The sequence below is a fragment of the Myotis nattereri genome (genome assembly GCF_964212035.1).
Source record: "Myotis nattereri genome assembly, chromosome: 5".
NCBI lineage: Eukaryota > Metazoa > Chordata > Mammalia > Chiroptera > Vespertilionidae > Myotis > Myotis nattereri.
The window spans coordinates 86,075,878-86,097,270 of record NC_138080.1 but is presented as its reverse complement, the minus strand read 5'-3'; the positions used below and the strand labels follow the sequence as shown (position 1 = coordinate 86,097,270).

General features: G+C 44.8%; 1 protein-coding gene across 2 annotated transcripts in view; it reads right to left on the bottom strand.

Moving 5' to 3' along the window:
* Positions 1–18,343, bottom strand: part of SH3RF2 (SH3 domain containing ring finger 2) — a 106,561-nt gene extending 88,218 nt beyond the window's left edge. For both annotated transcript variants that reach the window (XM_081091192.1, XM_081091191.1), the window contains exon 1: positions 17,795–18,343. In XM_081091192.1, coding sequence (XP_080947318.1) covers positions 17,795–18,172 — 378 coding nt within the window. In that variant the 5' untranslated portion in view covers positions 18,173–18,343. The remainder of the gene's footprint in view (positions 1–17,794) is intronic.
* Positions 18,344–21,393: the final 3,050 nt, after the last annotated feature.

The window sequence follows — 21,393 nt, the reverse complement described above, 5'->3', positions numbered from 1 at the left end:
TGTAAACACTGATGACCTTAGTTCTTTTCAGTTTGCAAACCCCCACAATGCCATCTAATGCTCTCTGTGCAAAAGGCAATGTTTGTTGAAAAGAATACAATTGAGCTTCCACTTTCTTTTTCTTCTCTTAATTTAAGAGAAGGCTGCCATCACCCTAGTCCAAGAAGGCGATGGCTCTAGATAGCAAAATAATGATTACTTGGAATAGTTTTAAGATAATTTATAACAGAGCATATCAATTGACCATTGGTTATTATGGGGCTAATATATCCTAGGTAAACAAGTGAACTTGTATCACTCTTTCCTTGATGGCTACATCAGAACCAGATCTGACCTGAGGCTAACCACCGGGAAAAAAAAACAAAAACCAACAACAACAAAAAAAACAAGGCAGTGCCATTTCTAGGAGGAAAATAGAAAAATTGCAATTGGATAAGGGTTTTTCCAGTTTTTGCTTTTTGAACAGCCTTGTCAGATATAACAAAAGCCTCTAAAATGAGTTTGCTGCTTCACTTATTCTCAGAACATATAAGAAAATGTCTTTCTCTTAGGGTATTTTTCGTGAGAACCAAGTGGAACCCTGAAGGGGATCACTGAGAAGGACCCACAGCCAAAATTGACAAGGGCAGGTCTCTACAACATGCTCAGCTTTTGTTTTTGCTGTAAATAGAACTTAACTGGAACTGCAGTTTTTGGACTTTCTGGTAATAGGAAGAGGCAGCAATAAAACCTCAAACAGTCCGGCTGGCATGGCTCAGTGGTTGAGCATCAACGTATGAACCAGGAAGTCACGGTTCGATTCCAGATCAGGACACGTGCCTGGATTGTGGACTAGTCCCCAGTGTGGGGTGTGCAGAAGGCAGCCAATCAATGATTCTCTCTCATCATTGATGTTTCTATCTCTCTCTCCCTCTTCCTTCCTTTCTGAAATAAATAAAAATATATTTTTAAAAAACCCAAAACAATTAAGGGGAACTCCAAGGAATCAGTGCTGGGGGTGAAGGGATAGGGTTGCAGAAAGTCCCCTGATGTCATTTCATCTAGCCCCTGTCCTCATGGAACTTAAGCAGTTGCAAGTGATGATAGGAGGGTTTTGGTGTTTAATCAACCTGGCAGGAAATGGTTTTTCTTGTATTAAACCAAATCCTCTTGTGCCATCTTTTAAATGCATTGTGTCCCATTTGTTTTCAATGCAGTTTTGATACTTTCCACTATAAAGTTTTTGGTTGCTCACTTAGCTGATCTTAATCCCTTCATTCTTCAGAACTCTTTCATATTGGGATAAGGGGGAAGTTCGTGTCACTTAAAACCAACTCTATAAAGTCATCCATCCATCCATCCATCCATCCATCCATCCATCCATCCATCCATCCAAGCATCCAGTATTTATTTTGTGCAAGCTGTAAAAAAAGAAATGGTTGAATAACATAAAATTATTGTTCTCAAGAAACTGAATCCTGAAGAGAAACAGATAAGAAATACACGTCAATAGAGGGAGATAAGTGTTATGTTGGGAGAAGTATGGATCAATGAGCATCCTGACTTACACAGCCTTTTCTTCCTTCCTTCCTTCCTTCCTTCCTTCCTTCCTTCCTTCCTTCCTTCCTTCCTTCCTTCCTTCCTTCCTTCCTTCCTCTCTCTCTCTCTCTCTCTCTCTCTCTCTCTCTCTCTCTCTCTCTCTTTCTTTCTCCTTTTCTTGCCTCATTATTTTCTGAGTTTTAGACTAGTGGTGGTGGTGGGGGGCAGCGGTTATAAGGCAAAACAATGCATGTATAAGACCTATGAAGGCAGGACAAGATAAGTGCCAGGTGAGTGTGGCTACAGGGACTGAAGAGGAAGACAGTCTCAGAGGGAGACTAACAGAATAAAGAGGCAGCATTTGAATAGGTCTTTAGAAAGCGTGGGCAAAATTTTGATAGAGTGATTTTTGGGGTGATGAAGAGTAAGATAGAAAGGCAGAGGGTTCAGAGAAATAATCAGGTATTGGGAAGTTCTTTGAATTTTGGTTTCTATTTGCTTTTAACTGCTGAGCATAAAAAATTAAAAATCTCCAAAATGTACCCATGATTTAAATGTATTCTTACTGAGTCATCCATCTGCAAAGAATTGCTCCTCTTGTGAACCACGTGTCTTTTATTCCCCACTAATTATGCTTAGTCTCAGTGGTGCAGGTGGGCTGACCCTGCCCTGCCCTCTGGCTTTAGGGGTGGTCATGTGACTTAGTCCTGACCAATCAGAGTATTTTTTAAATCCCACGGGCAGCCAATGCTCAGAGATGCACACAGGACCTACAGTGAGCTAATTGGAGTCTCCTTGGCAGAGCTGCCATGGAAGACACCCTCAATTTCTGTAAGATTAAGAGCTTTAAGAATGAGGTAGGCTTTGGCTGCCAGTATTTTTCTCATAGAACCTTCCTGAGGATGAAGAACACAACAGAAAGTTGAGCTGAGAGACAGAAATACAGAATTCAGATGACTGTGAACCCATAGGTCATCTGCCACCCTAAGATCACCTCTTTAAATCTCTGTGAAATTACCAACCCTAGTCACTTTCTCCTCCCACCCACTTTTTTTTTTTTTTTTTTTGCTTACGTCAGTTTGACAAAGAATTTTACCAAGTACCACTAAAAAGTCCTCACACATAGAGTTGATAAACTGTGTTAACACAAGGGGAATTTTCTGGGCTAAGTTCATCTTAAGTATTGATAAAAATTGACACTTCAAGTTAACATCTGGCTTGGCCAACTTTTCTTTCTTGCTGAACTGATGACCTCAATCAGCAACTTCAGTTAAAATGATAAAACCACTGTGATTATAGCACATGGCCAAGTGCATTCAGGACTTCTATTTTTTAGATCAAAGCTCCAAAATTCTTCTAACCATTATTCGCCATGATTTTTTCTTCTTATATTTTAGGAATTTGAGTCCTTTCATTCTTTGGAATCCTGAAATAGTTTCCTATCTGCACCTAGAATGCCATGAGTGTTATTTCATCCACACCTGCAATGTTATCTCTCTCTCTGGCTTTTGCTCTTCGCCCAGACCAGAAAGAGGCAGGGGTGGTGCTTTCCTGAGAAATAAGAAAATTCTAATGAGTCAACATGTCTTTATTCTACCACCAAATTAGGGAGACTGTCACCAGTGACAACAGAAGATGACCTGCCTCTCGGGAGTTTTCCCCTCTACAAACTCTTTGGAACTGGCATGAGGCAAATAAATAAATAAATAAATAAGTAAGTAAGTAAATAATAATTATGTAGGAATGCAGTGGCTCCTGAAAAATCCTACTATCTTCAAATTTGTTATCAATGTCCCCTCTTCTTTTCTCTCTGCAGAAATCAAAGCCGGAGGTGCTCATTGTAGGAGTATGTGTTAGCAAAGCAAATTGCAGCATCTGTATAAAAATTCCACTGGTTGCTTGCTGCTCTCAGTTACCACATTCCCTGTGGAATGCATTGTAACTTCCTGCCCTGTTTTTTGATGAAACTAAGGATTGTATTTGCCATCTGCCTTGTCTTTTGGGTTCTTCTTGATCCCACTTTTGATTCTGCTAATGTATCTTTAAGTGCCAATAGCAATTTTACATCCTGTTACCATATTGTTCCTACATAAGAATCTCATTTTGTATTTTACTGGATGTCCACTGGTAAAAACACCAGCTTTCCATTTATCAGAAACAGTATGTCCCCTTTCCCCCATTGAAAAGAAATTAGACAGCCACAGAAGTTAAACACAAGTGAGGTTGGTCAGCCTGCCCATCTTTAATCAGGAGTTCAGGGAACAAATATTTTAAATATAAGGACAGAGGACTTTAGTTTCATCTTTTCTTCCCATAACAAAGCTCAAGTGTTTATTAAGAATTAAAAATACTGTAAATATGTTGTCGGTCCTACACAGAAGCCAGGACTTGGAATCAGGCCTTATCTGTCAAAGCTTCTGGATTCTGTCCAGGAGGTGTTTACTAAGGGCGAGGCACTGGACTAGGTGGTGTGACTTTCCTTTTTTCCTGGGATAGTAGATAGAGCTGGAAAGATGTAAATCTGAGCTGTCTGTTGACGTGTTCCTCATTGTACATATTTGTGATTTGAATGCCCTGCTTCTGAACCCCCTTTCTCTGCTCGGGAACTCACCTACCTTATGAATTTTGGTGGGAGGCAGAAATTGCCTCAATATTAAGAAGTTGCACACTCCAGCTTTATCAATATTGCTTTCAGCCAGGGATCTAGGCGTTGTCAGTGATAGGGACCTGACTTGAACTTCAAGTTGGCAGTTAGTGACACAAGGAGGGGACCAGGAAAGACTTGTTTCCCTCTGTGGGAAAGTGGTGGAGGCTTATATCAAGGTTGACCTCCGACTGCAGCCACAGGAAGGGGGACCAAGGGGGGGCGGTCAGTGTTCAGGGCCATCAGGGTCCACCCTAGGGGTCAGCACTCAGTCATCTGGGACATTGTTCTTGTCAAGGTGGCTTCAAGTTAGGTTTTGTGTCCCTCCCAGAAATTCTGTGAACTACCTAATATCCTTTTTTATTAATCCTGCTTCTTCTTAAATCTTTTTATGCAGCAGATTCTATTGTTCATGACTAAGAAACCTGGGGGGACTCACCTTCTGCAATTAAATTTATGGAGAATTTGCCCTAGCGGTTTGGCTTAGTGGGTAGAGTGTCGGCCTGCGGAATGAAAGGTCCCAGGTTCGATTCTGATCAAGGGCACATGCCTGGGTTGTGGGGTTGATCCCTAGTAGGGGCGTGCAGGAGGCAGCCAATCAATGATTTTCTCTCATCATTGATGTTTCTATCTCTCTCTCTCCTCCCTTCCTCTCTGAAATCAATAAAAATATATTAAAAAAATAAATTTAAAGAGTGGAGTCAAGGCAGAGAAGAGCGATCTGACAGGACAGTCTGGGTTCTTAGGGGCCCCGAGACCAGCTCGAACTCTGAACTTCCCATTCTATGACTAACAAATTCCCACTTTGGCCTGAGCTGGTCTGAGGTGGGTTTTTATCACTTGCAACTAAGAGTTCTGGCAAACACAGATGAAAGTAAATGAATATGATATATCAGGAATATCAAAAAGATTCATCCCCTTTGACCCAGTAATTACTTTTTCTATTCTTCGGAAATAATTGAAAGTATTAAAAACCAAAACAAAAATGGTGGGTGGGATTGAGCAAATGCGTGCATAAGGAAGTGCTTCTAGATAACAATATCCCTGAAGTTGGACCCACCTTCTTCCAATTCCATCATCAAATTTTTCAGACCTTTTGCTTTACACTTAAAATATTTTTCTCTCATTGCTGCCTTAGTTTTATTCTCTGTCTCTCTGTATAGCTTGTTTCTTGTCCTTTCCCCTGTGTCTTTAGAAACTGCCTTTTGAGGTGTGACATTCTAGAATACAAAGGAATTAGAAGAGTCACTCAGTCCTGCACATGTGCTGGATACTATGCAATTCTGGAGAGACCAGATCTACTATACACAGCTAGTGTGACTTGAGGGAAGTTTATTTTAAGAATGTCATGTTAATAAATAAAAAGAGGAATGTGCTCTGTAGCCTCTTTGCATAAGGGGGGGCAGAGCCATGTGAACCAGCGTAACATGGTGGTTAGAATGTGGGCTGGGAGTTAGTCTACATGGGAAACTCTGGGCAAGCTACTCAGTACCCCTGAGCCTCAGTTGCCTCATCTGTAAAAGATAGAAGATGAGTCCTAGCAGCTCTGTGGACTAAATAAGCTTTGTAGGTGAAGTATTTGGCACAGGCCTTTGGAAACGCTAAAAATGGTAGCTATTTTTCTGTAAATCCTTTAAATTTATATATGTCATTCTTAAAAACATAAATGCAGACACTTCTGTATCATTTGCATATTCTGTAAAATATGAAAAGGACAAATTTTAAAATTGAGTTGATGGAATCCTGAGACTCAGAGACTCTGGGACTTTTTCTCTAACTGTAGGAATTGCTAACGTTTATTAAACACTCAGCTATAGGTGGGGTCACCTGGTTGATTCTCAGCTAAGAAAGGATTAGAAGCTGCCTTTCCTGAATTTCAGGCCCATATTTTCCCCACCTTTGATGGACCATGATGTCTATGCTGATGACAGGTTTCTGAAATAAATGGGGCAGAGATATTTTGTCCTGACTCTGTTTACATTTCAGGAAAAGCAGACAAGTTCTGGATCAGAGTTGGTCGTATCTTCCCATTTAGTCCTCCCTTGCACACTTGCTTCCCCCTGCAGCTTACCTCCCTTCCTCCTCATTCCTTCTTGGTTTCTGTTGCCCATCTAGATCGTACATGTTCCTTTTCTGCCTTTCCCATGCCCTATCCTCCTCTTTTCTCTGACTCATTTCCCCCTCTCCAGTCACCTAGACTCACTTGTACTAAAGCCTTAAATTTCTGACCAAGTGGTACCTGGTTAAGACATAGCATTATCATCAACATGGAGCTGGACTGGCTATGGATTACATCATGCTCCAGAAGCTTATCAACGTTAGAATGGTGGCATTGGAGTCAATAGGAACTCACCGGCAACCGCAGATGGTGCAGGGCTCCATGCGGCTCCAAGGGAACAATGGTTTGTCTTAACCCTGACTGACGTGGTTAAGAGCCCAGACTCTAGTCGAGATGTAGGTAGACCTGGTTCAAATCTTGGCTCTGCCACTTCTTAGCAGTTTCTGCATCTGTCAACTAGGATAATACCTCGGACCTCTAAGGGTTGTTGGGAGGATTCAAGGACACCTAGCTTATTTGTCCCAGTGTCTGGCACATGGTGTGTGCCATGTGAGGGTTGTAGTTATTAAGGTGTTGATTAATAACCCTGTCCACCTCCTCTCCCACTTCTCCCTTTCCTGGTCTCTCCCTCCTTGTCCAAGCAATCAGGACAAACACATCAGGTGATGAAGTTTGTTTGATTCTTTAGGCCTTGGGATACAAAGTGCCACGGAGAAGTTAGGAAATCCAGGACATGTCTTAACCACAAAGCTTTATGATTATGAAAATAAAAATCCTAGTGTTTCAAAATTTCAGGAAACAAAAACAAAACAAAAAAGGTTTCATTGCTAATTCTTTTCCAATACAAAGGGAAGTAAAAGGAGGAGATGGGAAATGTTCTTTTTGCTAAAATTCATGCTCCTGCATCCTAGAACCTTGTTATAATCTCTCAAGAGGAAGAGACCCCTGCCATCTCCTTCCATCCTTCAATCACCCTATTCCTCCTTCCCTCAAACATGGAACCACTCCAAAGAGACAGTTAAAATCCAGAGGTTGCTCTCTCCTGCTTCTCCAGAGAGCCAGGAAGGGAAGTTTTCCCTTCTGTCCCTCCATCTCTCTGCCATTCCTGTTTATTAAGCAAAAGTCCCCAGCAAGCTTTATTGCAGCCTTGTTTTTCTCATACCCATACGGCTGTGCTTATTAATATCACAGCCGAACAACCTTCCTGAACATAGCTCTGCAGAGTTCTGTTCCTGCTCCATGCCACTGAATCGGCTGCATTGCCTTGGCAACCAATTAAAATACTTCTGTGTGTGTATGTTGATATCGTCCTTAATTCTGCAAAACCAGGGCAACCTGCTCGGAGGGCTGCGGCATGCCAGGCTGTGGATGGTGTTCTCCATTCTGGTTTGGCTTCTTTTTTTCACCCCCCAATTACCTCTGAATCCCCTGCGAGCACCTACATGCCACTGCTAACACACCTGGCCTTAAGTCAAGAAACACCCTTGTCCACAGGACAGGGGTTGGAAGGGATCCTGGGGACAAAATGGCCGGTCTGTCTCCCTTCCTCTGGCCTCAGGAGAGACACCAGGAGCTCCTGAGCCAGGAAGCTGCTGTATCTAACTACAGTTTCTTACAATACAGGGAACGTGATGCATTCAATAATTACACATTTACTGAACGCTGGCTGCTCAGGTACTATGCCAGGTACAGAGGAGAAAAGACACCTCCTTAACCACATGGAGCTTATGCGTGCTATGAATGCCAGGGGGTAGTACTAGGGACTCTGGGGACTTGAGGAGGAGCTATGGCCCCGGCTTGGGATGTGGGACAGAGAGCTGACTTCCTGGAGGAGCGAAGGCTACGTTGAGACCTGAGGACGGGTTGACGTCAGCCACGTGGGCCAGTGTCCCCGTTGGATGGATGGTTTCATTCTGGGCAGTCTGGCTGACACCCTCAGCTGGGGTGGTTTGCTTCAGGCACCCCGGGGGTGTTTGCCCATTTCTCCCATCTCCAGGCTAAAGTTTTCCTATTAGCCTTTTTGGGAAGGGCAGCAGCGAGTGATCCAGGTTCTCTCACCTCTTCTCCTGGCTCTCCACGTCGTGCCTGGGAGTGGAGGCTGAAAGGCACATTTCCCAAAACTAGCAGCATCAGGACCACAATGCCAGGACTCTCAGTTATTCTGAGGTTTGCAGACCTCAGGGCCATGGGTTTCTGTGAGTGCCTGCATGATAGGACTCAGATCATCTGCATGTTTAAAAAGTGCAATAACTACCCTAAACACAAATATAGGAACATTTACATTTTGATCTGTAACACTATTGAGCACAGGCTTCTTATGTGTAGAGAAAACAGTGGCATCCATCTCAGTGAATTGTAGGAGTGAAGTGAGATTCTGTAGGTACACTGCTTGACCCAGTGCCTGATGCACAGTAAGTCCTTTGTTTAAGATTTATTAAGAGCATCATAATTACTAGTCTATGTGGCTGTCTCCCAAAGACCAGGAGCTCTTTGAGGACAAGGGCCATATATTACTTGCTTTTGTTCTTCATTGGAACCCAGCAAAGGGTCTTACACATGAAAGGTATCCCCTACACGTCTGATGAGACAATAAGACACCAAAAATGAAAATAAAGATGCCCCACATTTATTGCCACTGAGCTGACAGTGTTATGCTCTGTGCTAAGAACTTCACAAGAATGCTCTTGATTTATGCTCCGTATGATGCTGTGGTCACTCTTACCCCCACATCTACGCGCAGTAAAGCAGCAGCCCAGTCTGTTTGTTGGCACTTTAAAAGCTTAGCTGACTGGGGTGAGTGCAGGTAGACAGTTAACCTTCACTAGGAGCTTGCTTTGCCCAGACCCTGTCTCTACAGGTATCACCTCATTAGATCCTTCCAGTAACTATGTGAGGTGAGCTTGCTCTTTCCATTTTACAGCAAGGATGTCCAGAGTTGCTCTGTAACTTGCCCAGAAGCACACGGCCAGGACACACAAACGGGGAGCCTTTATTCTAAATCATAGTGTTACCTTGTTTTCTGATCTTATTGGAAGTCTAAGGTCAGAAGCAGCAGAAAATTGGAATACGTGTTTTAAATATGACACTAAAACACGATTCCTCTTATCCAGAAAGAAGTTTTGTTCTAAGGACAATGGTGGGGGAGGGTTATTGTTTACTGGGTACAGAGAGCCAGGACCGGATGGTGGAAAAGTTGTGGAGATGAAGAGTGGTGAGGATTGCACAACAATGTACATGTACTTAATGCCACTGAACTATAACATACAAATGGCTAAAATGGAAAATATGCTCAGATATGATATAGGTTGGGCAGCATGAGAGGTATAGGGGCCACGTTCCTACCTGAAATGCTATCTTCCCTTCATATAGAAGTTCAGGTCAATTTAGTGCCTAATTCAACAGCAAAATCTTTTAGAGACTCTTCCTTTCTGTCACTGGTATCCCTGTGACTAAGTGTCAATTAAGTCAAGATCAAATGTTCCCCCAAGATCAAAGGAGCACATGAAATCTGTGGTGTCTGATGCAGAAGTTTAGCCATATATGGAATGCCATTTCCTGTCTTATAAGGGTTAGCAACTCATGAGCTAAGTGGTTTTGAACCTGGCCCTCTGTGTTTTCAGGAGAGTACTATTTGTCACGAAAAAGGTACATAGTTGGGTAACCCACATCTAGACTATTTCTGTCTCCACATGACTTTATGCCTAATATAACGTGCTGCGCACTCCTCACACAGCTCTGTAATGGCCTGACTCAGGAAGTGATCATTTCTGTATCAGGAGGAGTCATTCTGTGATGCCATGAAGTGTACCATGCATTTATTCACCCATTCCAAAAATATTTTGAGGCTCCTGATATGAGCCAAGCTGTAGGCTGGCTGCTCTGAGCACAGTATTGAAAGATAAGACAACTTGCCTGTTCTCCTTGTGCTTGTAAAAAAGACTGGAGAAATGAGAGAGCTCAGAGGTGAACTCAGCTACTATTTGAGTCCTGGAGTCTGAGCCTGTGAGCATCTCTGGAATGAGCTTTTGATGGTGTGAGCTTTCAAGGCAGAGTCTAGCACAGAGTAAGTGCTTAGGAGTAGTCTATTGAATGCCCTGGCTTCTGAGCCGGGGATCTGGAGTGGTGTGACCCTGGGGGCTGACTCTGAAAGAAGTTGCAAGGAAGCTGCTCATGTAGGATGGGTTTGTCTTTGCTTTCCTGTGTTTTACCACTTTGGCATTGCTGGCTGGTGTTCCTGCATGCAAGGGTTAGCAGGACACCTGACCATTTCAATGGAAAAGAATGACTGTCTGCCGGTGAAGTGGAGACTGCTCCTCACTTACCTAGCCATCCACTTGGAGCAGAAATACCTTGTTTGGCTGCACGGCATCCATCAGGCAAATACAGCCCATGGGCCATGTGATGACATGTGACCAGTGGGCTGTGGAGAGACTATTACAGAGTAATTGACATGTGCCTTCCTAGTGGTGGTTTTGAAGCAGGCGTCCAGTCACCCAGTCTCTTCTCTATTTGTTTCCTTCTCCCTCTCTTCCAGCCGTCCTTCTGTTGGACAGGTCCTGTCCTGCCTTTCCTGGCACCCACGTGTCCAGAATGGACCCTGCCTCTTTGTCCTTTGACCATGTCCTCCCTGACCATTGAAACACCTATTGTTTCTAGGAAGCTTCTTTTCATTGGCCACGCTTCATTCCCTCAAACTGTCTGACATTTTCATAGATCATCATTTCTATAGTCTAACGCTTTTTTGTCTTAATGAACCTTATTGAGTTGCAATTTACATACAAAAATGCACTCTTTTTAAGTGTACAGTTTGATGAATTTAGACAAACCTATGTACCATCGTATAAAACCTTTGCATTACCTCCCAAATCACTATAGTTTATAGTTTTGCCATTTCTAAAATTTTATATAAATAGAATCAGACAATATGTACTCTTTAGTAAGACACTTCTTTTTTCATATCTTACTGCTTCTAAAATTGGATGTATCTTAACAGTGAATATCTAACATGATAGTGTTTCTTTTTTCCTTTAAGGGCTATAACTAAACAATATATCTTACAATGGATAATATCTTTAAGTCAAATATACTATAGTATGCATGTGTGTGTGCACATCTATGAGTGTATACATACAAAAATGTATACTGACTGGTTGTTTTTACCATTAGACAGTAAGCACCGGAAGGTTTGGCCTTGCTGGGTAGATTCCCACATTGCCTATGGCCAGAAACTACTTATGGGAGCTAAATAAATACTGCAGAAGATGGTGATAAGGAGTTTCAAACAGTTTTCCAAAAATATCTTCTAATGACAGGAACTTACCGAAACCTCCTCTTGGAATGAGTCAATATCTGTAACTACAATAGGAGTTCTCTTTGGGGCTCAGCTATCTCTGCATTAGTATGAGAAACATTTCCCAAAGCTTGTTCCAGGGACAATTAATATTACTCCAGGTGTTAATAAAAGGGCGGACAAGGGTGCCGCTGCCATAGAAATTTGGGAAACATTTCTTATTATAATTTACCGCTTAGACCAGTGATGGCGAACCTATGACACGCGTGTCAGAGGTGACACGTGAACTCATTTTTTTGGTTGATTTTTCTTTGTTAAATGGCATTTAAATATATAAAATAAATATCAAAAATATAAGTCTTTGTTTTACTATGGTTGCAAATATCAAAAAATTTCTATATGTGTCACGGCACCAGAGTTAAGTTAGGGTTTTTCAAAATGCTGACACGCCGAGCTCAAAAGGTTCGCCATCACTGGCTTAGACATTCACAAGTCGTGCTAAAAGTTCTGAAAAGTCCTGGAGCAAAAAGTAATAGTGATATTTAAGTCTGTTTTATTCTTGACCCTGGAGCTCTATGGAACATCCATTAGTAGTGTACAGTATACACTTGTGAAAGGCAGGTCTAATATGTAAGCATGAATTAAAATGAGAGAGAAAGAGAGAAGATGAAGACACTGGAGAGAGCTGAATTTGAGCTGGTCCCAGCTAAGCCCAAAGCTATGCAGTGGCATCTGGAAGGGCTGGATGAGGATGCTCTTCTCCAGTCAAGGGTGAAACAAGCACTTTCCCTCATTCCATAATCTCTTTAGAGTATGAAGGGACATGTGGCGTGCAACCTTTTATAAGAGGAAGTGAAAACAACACAAAAAATACGTGTTGCCTAATGCCTGAGGTGACATGCGCCCAGTTGCAAATGGTGGATAATTGAGGTTGAGCAAGGAGAACCTCCTGCCTTCCTCATCTGACTAGGCCATCCCCTGGGGAACGAGCTGTTTTGTTTGTCCACTGTTTGGCCAGACACCTTTAACTGATGGGAAAGCTGAAGCAGGTAACAGAATGGCTTGCTAACACAGAAAGGAGCCCACATACAGGGATGACCCTGACCATGTAAATGATGGCGAAGTCCTTCTCAGAAATAGCATTGGTCCAACACCCACAGAGATGGAAGGAAATCAGTGGGCTAGGTGAAAATCAGGCAGAGACGAAAGGAAATGTTCATGAGCTCCCTTTTAAAAACTATTTTAAACATTATCTATCATACAGTAAAATGGACTTTTTCCCTGTGGTATATATTTCTATGAATTTTAACACATATATAGACTCATTTAGCTGCCACCACAAATAAGATACAGAATAGTTTCATCTCCCTGATGCTGTCCCTTTATAGAGTCACATCCTCTCCTAACCCATAACCCCTGGCAACCACTGAAAACCACAGTTTCCCATCACTACAGTTTTGTCTTTTTGAGAACTCCCTTTACTTTTGCTATTCCCTTTCCTTAAAATTTTAATGGCAATATCTGCATGTTTATATGTGGGTGCAAAGAACTCCAGATCCAATGCCAGCAGACTTCCTCCTCTATTATTATTGTTATTTGCTGTTACTAACATTTATTAGCATCTATTATGTACCAGGCATTTGTACTAAGCTTTTTACATACATTATCTCATTTTAATCTTATAATAGCCTTATGATATATGTATGCTATTGTTATTTCCATTATACAAAAATGGAAACTGATGGTCAGAGAGGTTAAGTGACTTGCCTAAGGCTTCACAGCTAACAAATAATTGAATCCCAGCACAGACCCTGCTCCATTTGACCACACTCTTTAAACACTACAGTAAGGAATTAAAGGGAGGGAGTTGTAACTAGCAAGGAGGTATGTCAAGAGATTTTGGGGGCAGAGCCAATATGGGGCCATGTGGTCATTCCAAAGGCTGGCAAATGTGTGTGAAGCTGGAGAGCCATCTCCATCTCCTGAATTCTCAGCCCCAGTTCCTGCCTTTGTCTCTCTCTATCTGCCCCATGTGGTCCTCGCTGACCCAGGTGGCACCTGCCTGCTGTTTGTAGGGGCTTGGGATGGTTTCAGTCCCTTTGCAAATGTAGCAAAAACCACTGTCTGTGTCACGGCTTTGCTGCCAGACACAACAGCTGAGACTCAGAAATGGGGGCTGGTTTCCTTCTGGTTTCTACCAGCCCCAATTCCCCCATGTGTTCTCTGACCTCATTTTCCCCCTCGGTTGCTTGCAACACCAGCTGAAAAAGTTTCTGGGAGACAGTCACCTGGTCTGTGTGCTGGAGGTGGCAGGTGTGTTCTCGCTGAGGTAGGGCAAGTGAGACAGGAATGTGTGTGGTTGGCATGCTGCTCAACAAAGAAGGGAGAAAGTCCGGCCCTGCCAGACCCAGGGCGGCAACCATTGTGTTGTGGGTAGTGGGAAGCAGGGGAAAGGAAAGATGGAAGTTAATGAAGAATGGGTGATGCTGGGAAGTGGACCAGGGTCTTGCCCTGCATATGGTGTTCCTTTGAGCTTGCTGTTTGCAGAAGTGATGTTAGCTGGCAAGTGTCCTCCTAGAATCAACTCCTAGCTCCTAAAGGGTCTTGGAAGAGAGCTGGCAAGTCAGCACATGCGGGAAGAATCACACACTTGATTCATGGCCATGGATCATTTGGAGACAAAACAAGCCAGAAGTCAGGGTACCAAGAACCATCTCTGGAAGACACCTAGTTAACACTTAAGGGGTGAAAGAGGGCGTGTAATTTAGAGTGGAAAGTGTTGAGTCACTTCAATAACAACAGGTTACACTTATGGAGCACTTAATCTGAGCCAGTCACTGTGCTAAGAGCTAAGTGACATGAATCATCTCATTTATTTCTCACAACAACACTCTGAAGCAGGTATTACTATTACCTCCAATTTACAGATGGAGAATTGGAGGCCCTGAGGTTTATGTGACTCACTGAAATTATACTATTGAGCAGAAGAAGCAAGATTTGAATACTGGTATTTTCAAACCTAAGCTCGCAAACACTTTGCTTCATCGCCTTCTTGCCCATCTTAATTCAGAAATACTATTAAAGGGTATCAGAGTGAGGAGGAAGAGAGATCAGCTACTCAGGAGTCCAAAATCTTCTCAAAGGACCTTGATGGCAGTCTGGGAAGGAACAGGAACCAGTGCGGTTTCCAGTCACGGGCCTCCCAGGAGTCTGTTGATCTTACCTGCTGGTCTGAAATAATTGCATGCCGTAGAAACCTACAGCCATTTCTCAAGTTTCCTTTTTACACAATAGGCTTGGGAGGGTTTCAGACAGGTAGGCACAATGGGCCGTTTTTTCTGTCTTGGGCTGGCACCGTGAAGTGGGACTGCTGGTTCCACCCTCGCATGCTGGCTGGCACAAGGAGCACCACACCAAAAGATCTTGATGAGCTTGTTCATCAGAGGAGCCTATGTTCACTAGAGTGAGCAGGGAAGACTTTGGACTTGAGAGCTCACGGAGAGGAAGTGAAACTTGCTCATTCAGAGTGCCGGGCTAACATGAGGGCTTCTGGAAGAGGTGTTTTACAAAGTGGTACCTGTGACAACAGGTCATTTATGTCCCCATAGAGGAGGCACTTTGTACTTAGTATCACCCTGGTCTGGACTCATCAAGGACTCAACTTCAATAACAACACTTACGATGCTCTCCAGCAAGGGCTATCACTCCTTCTGTGTTTTGTAGAATGCCTCATGCACAGCAGGGCACAATAGACAGTCAATAATAATGTTTACTATGATAACGATCTTCCAAATGCCTTTCATCTAAGGATCTCAAAGTGCTTGGTAAACACTAATTAGTTAGGTCTAGGGATAGCTCCCTGTTTTAACAATGCATTTTCCTATTTTACAGAAATTTAAATTGAGACCCAGCAAACTTAAGTGGCTTGCCCTGAAGTCATACAGCAAGTTTAAATTAATGATAAAAACGATGCTTTGCATTTCATGTCATGCATATGCATTCCATAACGAATGTTTTCTAAGGTGATCTGAGTTTGTGGAAGCAGGTGGGTAGCGAGTGTTATTAATTGCTGAGACTAGATTGGGTAAACTGAGGCCAGAGGGTGAGTCTCCTGGGTGAGGATGCAAGCCCACTCTGCTGACTCTCGGAACAGAGTGGGGCAGCCCCGGCCATCCTCAGGTCTCTGAACTGAGGGAGGCAAGCCTCTTCTCACACATACAGGAAAGAAAGCTGTATTTTGGGAGAACAGGTTGCAGAATGACAGCCATCGTTACATCCAGGAATGAGTCTGTTCATGTCCCCACTGAGAGAGGCTACAGGGATGAGGTGTGGCAAAGGTAGGAAAGGCAGGCTCAAGAAAACGAAGAAAAGGCGCGGATGGGGTGGCTGCCAGCCCTGCTCGCTGGCATCCTTAGGAAACCAGTCCTTGCTGAAAGGGCTTGGTTCCTTGCTTCAGCCTCACGGGCAGGACTTGGTCTGGTGAGACGTGGGGGAGGGGCTGTCACTGGCCCCTGCTCCGATGTTACAAGTCCCTGTGAAAGAGTTCCAGGGACATGCAGTATCTTAGCGGCTGTCTCTTACGCAGGACCAGCCCTGATCCCCACAACTCCCTCTGCCAGGAGGGGCCTGGAACCCTCTAGGGCACAACAACTTGGCAGCTGTGGATCCGTCCGTTGCTACCTTTTCTTAGCAATATAGCCACACGGAAAAAGACAAAAACATGAACAAACACATTCAGCGGTGATAAGGGACCTGCCTCCTCCCAGTCTGGCAACATGTTCTTAGTGAGTAATGACGTTCTGCCAAGAGGCAAGTCCGACTCTGCAGCGTGGGGGAGGGGAGAGGTTGCTGTGTCTTAGGAATTCAAAGGGAGTTTTGCCGCTGGAGATAGAGCCCATCCTCTATGAGATTCTCCATAAACCACCCCCGACCCCACCTTTCCCAAGCCCGTGGATTCTGACGGATTTCTAGGCCTAGTGGGGAGCCTCCAAGAAGGGTGCCAGGCCCTCTTCTGGAATGTGTTTCACACACACAGGCACAGTGGCGATGAAAAGTCTGCAGTGATGAATTCAAGCCAATGCCCGCTTCTTCCCGCTCACACTTTTTAATGTTCTCACACTCTCCTACTGCCCGGGGGCTTAAAGGCAGCTAAGCAAAGGAGGGGTGAGCTGTTACAAGAAATAGTTTAGAAAACTGTTTGAATGCACAGCACTAGCCTGCTCTCGGCTGGGGAGGAATCATCGGGAAGACACTCTCTCCCACTGCTACTCTTCCCCGCGGGGAGTCCCGGGACTCTGCGGCCAGAATGAAAGCTCGCTTTAGGTAAGACATCACAGCACGCAGCTTTGACTTTCTAAGTATGCCAGCGACTCAGGCCACAGCTTGCCAAGTCCACTCTGGCGCACTGACTGCTGGGGTGACAGTGCAAATTGTCCTGCTGGACTGGCAAGGACCACATTCTTCTCGAGAGATGTGCCCCTAGCACAGCTTCCCCCAACAAGGCTCCGAGCCAGGTCGCACAAAGTCCCCGGGATGCGCCTGCCCGGCTGGACAGAGCGATCGCACTGTCCAAACACCAAAAGCATCCTTGGGTCATGTCCTACACGGCTCTACTGGCTCCGTTTGCTTTTATACTGCAGCCACTGGCGTGCGTTTTATATGTTTTGTTCATTCTGTAAAGTAAGACACATCCGTTGTACGCCCCAGCCTTCCTGTCAGCCAGTCCACCCACACAGACCTCCCTCCTGCACCACCTCCGGGCGGCAAGAGTCTTGATAGCTTTGAATGGATTGTGAATGAACACTGTCATAATAGCACTTTATGGCCGGGTGGGGGTGGGGCCGGAAAGATGGATTTGGGTAGCATGCAAACAGAACCTGACATTTGGAAACTTCTCAGAGATTCCCCAAAGCAACAAGCAGTTGGATTTGTTTTCCCCTCTCTTTCCCATCCTTCGTGCCTTTTCCAGGCACTGGGTTGGCCTCAGGACAGAAGTGAAAGACCAACAATATAATCAAGGAGGCTTTCCTTATCCTACTACCCTCTGCACAAGGAACCGGGAAGCTTTCACGGGAAGCTTTCACAATTCTAAGAATCACAGGAAGGATTAGATAGGTCAGGATCCCACCAAATTTCAGTCGAAGGATCACTGCCCACAGAAACTTATCTCTCAGGAATCCTGGCGGCACCGCTTTTGAAACGTAACTGAAAGCGATAAACCCTAACTGCTGGCACACACAAATCCAACCTCTAGGTGGACATGAACAAAGGAGATCTTGCTTACCCCATCCATGTGGATTCTGATGTTGGGCACGAGTCGGAACGGGCTGGCCTGCAGACCTCTGGGGTGAGTCCTGCTCTTCCTGCCGTCCTGCAAGGCCAGCACGCCAGGCCTGCGGAAGGAGCCCCCTCTCCCGGAGCTCGGCCCGGAGCGCACGCTGTCCAGAAGGCGCACGAGCAGCAGGTTGGCCGGCAGCGCCTCGATGCTGCCAAACACCAGGGTTCTGCATTCGGGGCAGCGCAGCCCCTTGTGGGCCTTGGATATCCTCTGGAGACATGGTTTGCAGAAGGTGTGCTGGCAAGGGAGGACTTTGGCTGTGACATCGAGCTTTTCCAAGCACACAGGGCACTCCAGGAGATCAAGTAACGTCAAATCATCCATCTTATTTTAAAACTCTAGTCCTGACCCGGAGGGGCAGAGTCCACATGGTAGGGTCAGCCGAGCCAGGGGAGCAGAGACGAGCTCTTGAGAGCGTCCAAACTCCTGCCTGTTTGAGGGAGAGTGGAAGAGAGGAGAAATGTGAGTGCTCAGAGAGAGAGATTCCACCTACATGGAGGCAGTGTCTCACCAGGCAGTTTGCGAGCACTTTGTGCCAGCACCCAAGTTTCAGTGACTCATTCTGATTCAGTGCTGGCAGGTACAAGACCGACTCCTGCTGCTGGAGGATCCGAGGGAGCATTCAGCTCAGCGACAACTTACTCACTGCCTCCCATGTGCAAGGCAAGAGCACGGAGACAACACTGGCCTAGGAAGTGGCACCCCCATGCCCTCTCCCAGCCAGGCTCGAAGGGGGTCCTTTACCCTCCAGACGGGCAGTCTCAGCTGTCATTCAGAGCGCCCTCAGAATGCAGTGTGTGTGGAGCTGCTACTATCTCCCCGTCCTCCCTCCCCGAGGTTTAAGTTTATCATCTGCAGCACATGCAGGTAAGTGAAGGTTACGTGGATACGTTCATCTGAAGCTCATGCAGATGCAGAAATATTTCCTTCACAGTGCATCTCCCCCCTGCACTTTGTTCTAGCAAAGGTACAAGAAAAGCGACTAGAAACCGGTTTTCAAAGACAGAGACCATAGCCTCAGAGGCAGTATTCCTCCCACAAGATAAAGTCAAGCAGCCTGTTTAGTTACTTTGACAGTTGTTCTCAGTTTCAACCGAAGCAGATAGCAATTCTGGATTGCGTAAATAACAAGACGGAGCAGAGTATACAGGTGTGTGTGTGTGTTCCAGAAAGTTTCCTTTAGAAAAGCCTCCTGGGAATAGGTCAGCCGACCCTCACAGTTGCTGTTGCGGTTGCTGAGGCTTGGGTGAAGGCAGCAGTCGGGAGGTTGGGCAGGAGGGTGGGGGTGGGGGGCCGGGGTGGGGGGTGGGGGGAGTCGCTCTAGGAAGCAGAGCAGACCTGGCACACCAGGATGAGAGATGGCGCCTCGCCTTCCCGAGACAATTCTCCAAAGATGTCAGCGCTGGGGAGGTGTGCGGCAGTCACTAACCTTGAGCTTGTAACCCCAGCTGAGTTTAGCTCAGCTGGATCCTGATCCTCAGTCTGCTCTGTCAGGCTCCCTCCAACTCGCTTTTCCCCGGAGCCAGGAGCCACACTGCCAGCCGCAGCCTCTGCTTTGAAAACTTTAACAACTCCGAGTCTTACTCATATCAAGGGATCGCCTTGCCCAGCCCAGTTAACCCTTTCACCGCTGGGCGGCCAGCAGCAGGTTTTCTTTGAGTTCGCTCTCTGCTACTGATCCTTCCTTTCTGTAACTGAGTCAATTTCTGGGAAAAGATTCTAAGGGGCAAAGTCTAGGTCAGCCCCGAAGGCCGAGTATTTACAGTTTATGTTTTCACCTTTCTCAGTTTCTCTCCTATCCAAGAAGTGGAAACACGTTCAGTTATAAGCACAAGAAGGTGATTGTGCTTATTTAAAACCTTTATAAGAAGTTCTTGAAAAGGCCAAACATATGGATGTTAGCTTTCATAACAGAGATAAGCCGGCCACCCAAAAAGTATTGCTTCTTAATAATTGTAGCCAGTTCTTGAACTTAGAGATTTGAGAGGGACTTCCATGATCTTTTTGTTCAATCTCTTTAAATTAAAAAAAAAAAGTGTCGTAGTACTACATACACATCCTTCAAAAATCAAAGCACAATAGGGTTTTAAAAAAGAAAAAGCAATGTCCCAGCTCTCCCCCAACCCCCTAGAGCCGTGCTCGGCAAACTGCGGCTCCTGAGCCACATGCAGCTCTTTGGCCCCTTGAGTGTGGCTCTTCCTAAGCCTTAGTAGTACCCTAATTAAGTTAATAACAATGCACCTACCTATATAGTTTAAGTTCAAAAAATTTGGCTCTCAAAAGAAATTTCAATCATTGTACTGTTGATATTTGGCTCTGTTGACTAATGAGTTTGCCGACCACTGCCCTAGAGACTTTTCATAGCCCAAAGTTATGCTTATACTTTTATTTTTTGATTTATCAATGACATTGTTTCATGTAAAATTAAAGTTATTTCATAAAGTAAATAATAATAATATTACTCAAAACTAGAGTAGTCCTTACCTGTGCCGAGCACTGCTCTAAATATTTCACTTCTATCAACTCATTTCATCCTTTTAACAACTCGATGATACACTACTCTCTTCTTTGCCCTCTTTTACAAAGGACAAAACTAAGACACAGAGATTAAATAGCTCATCCCAGGAGTCACAGCTAGCAGGAGGCAGGTGGTCTGCACTCTTAACTACGATGTCATATGGTGATACAGCTTTAAGGGGAGGAGAGATATTTGAAGGGAGCTAACCTTCCTCTGCTATGTCAGGAAGTCAAAAGATAATCATCCAAATTGACCAATCAATGCCTTTTGCAGATGAAGCAGCCTCACTCAGAGAGATCAAGAGATTCCTTGAAGTTGCCCAGTGAGTTAAGGGCAGAACCTGGACTAAAAACTGGGTGTTGCTTTTTCCTGGGTCTTCTCTCTCAACACAGGACGGCCTATCTTTATGATGCAGAAAGCAGATACAACTCCTTGGGCAAATCTTAAGAGGGGAACAAGAGGCCTGAGAACAGATTGTAGTGGTTCACATTTTTCAAAGTTCTTCCAAATCAGTTTTGAAAAAGGAAACATAAATGAAGCTCAAGATAGGGGAGAGCTTCAGGTTGGAGCAAATTAGAGGCCTAATTTGGATACGTGTCAATTTTAGAGACCATTTTTAACTCCTTTAAAAAAAAAAAAATCTCCTTTTATAGAGGGTTTTTTTTTGAGCTTCAACATTCTCTCATCTCTCCACTTTTATAGATCCTGTGCACATCAGGAAGCTTCTGGCAGGCTGAGGCCCTTTGCTGTTCCTTCTCATTTCCCACTGGGCAAAGCTGAGCTCTTTTCTCTGGGGGCTGCCCCCCCCCCCCCCGCTCCCCCCACCCCCACCCCACACACAGGTCTGCTCTGGTGCCTGAACTGCTGTGGGTGCAGGTGGGCAACATTCTCCTTCCTTTCCTCTCTTGTTCTTAAACACACTCCCTTAGACGCCCAAATCTGCACCTACATGCACATGCACATGTATGCTTGCACAGGGCCAAGCACACGCATAACCCTAACAGTAACTTTTGTGTGGCACTTGCTG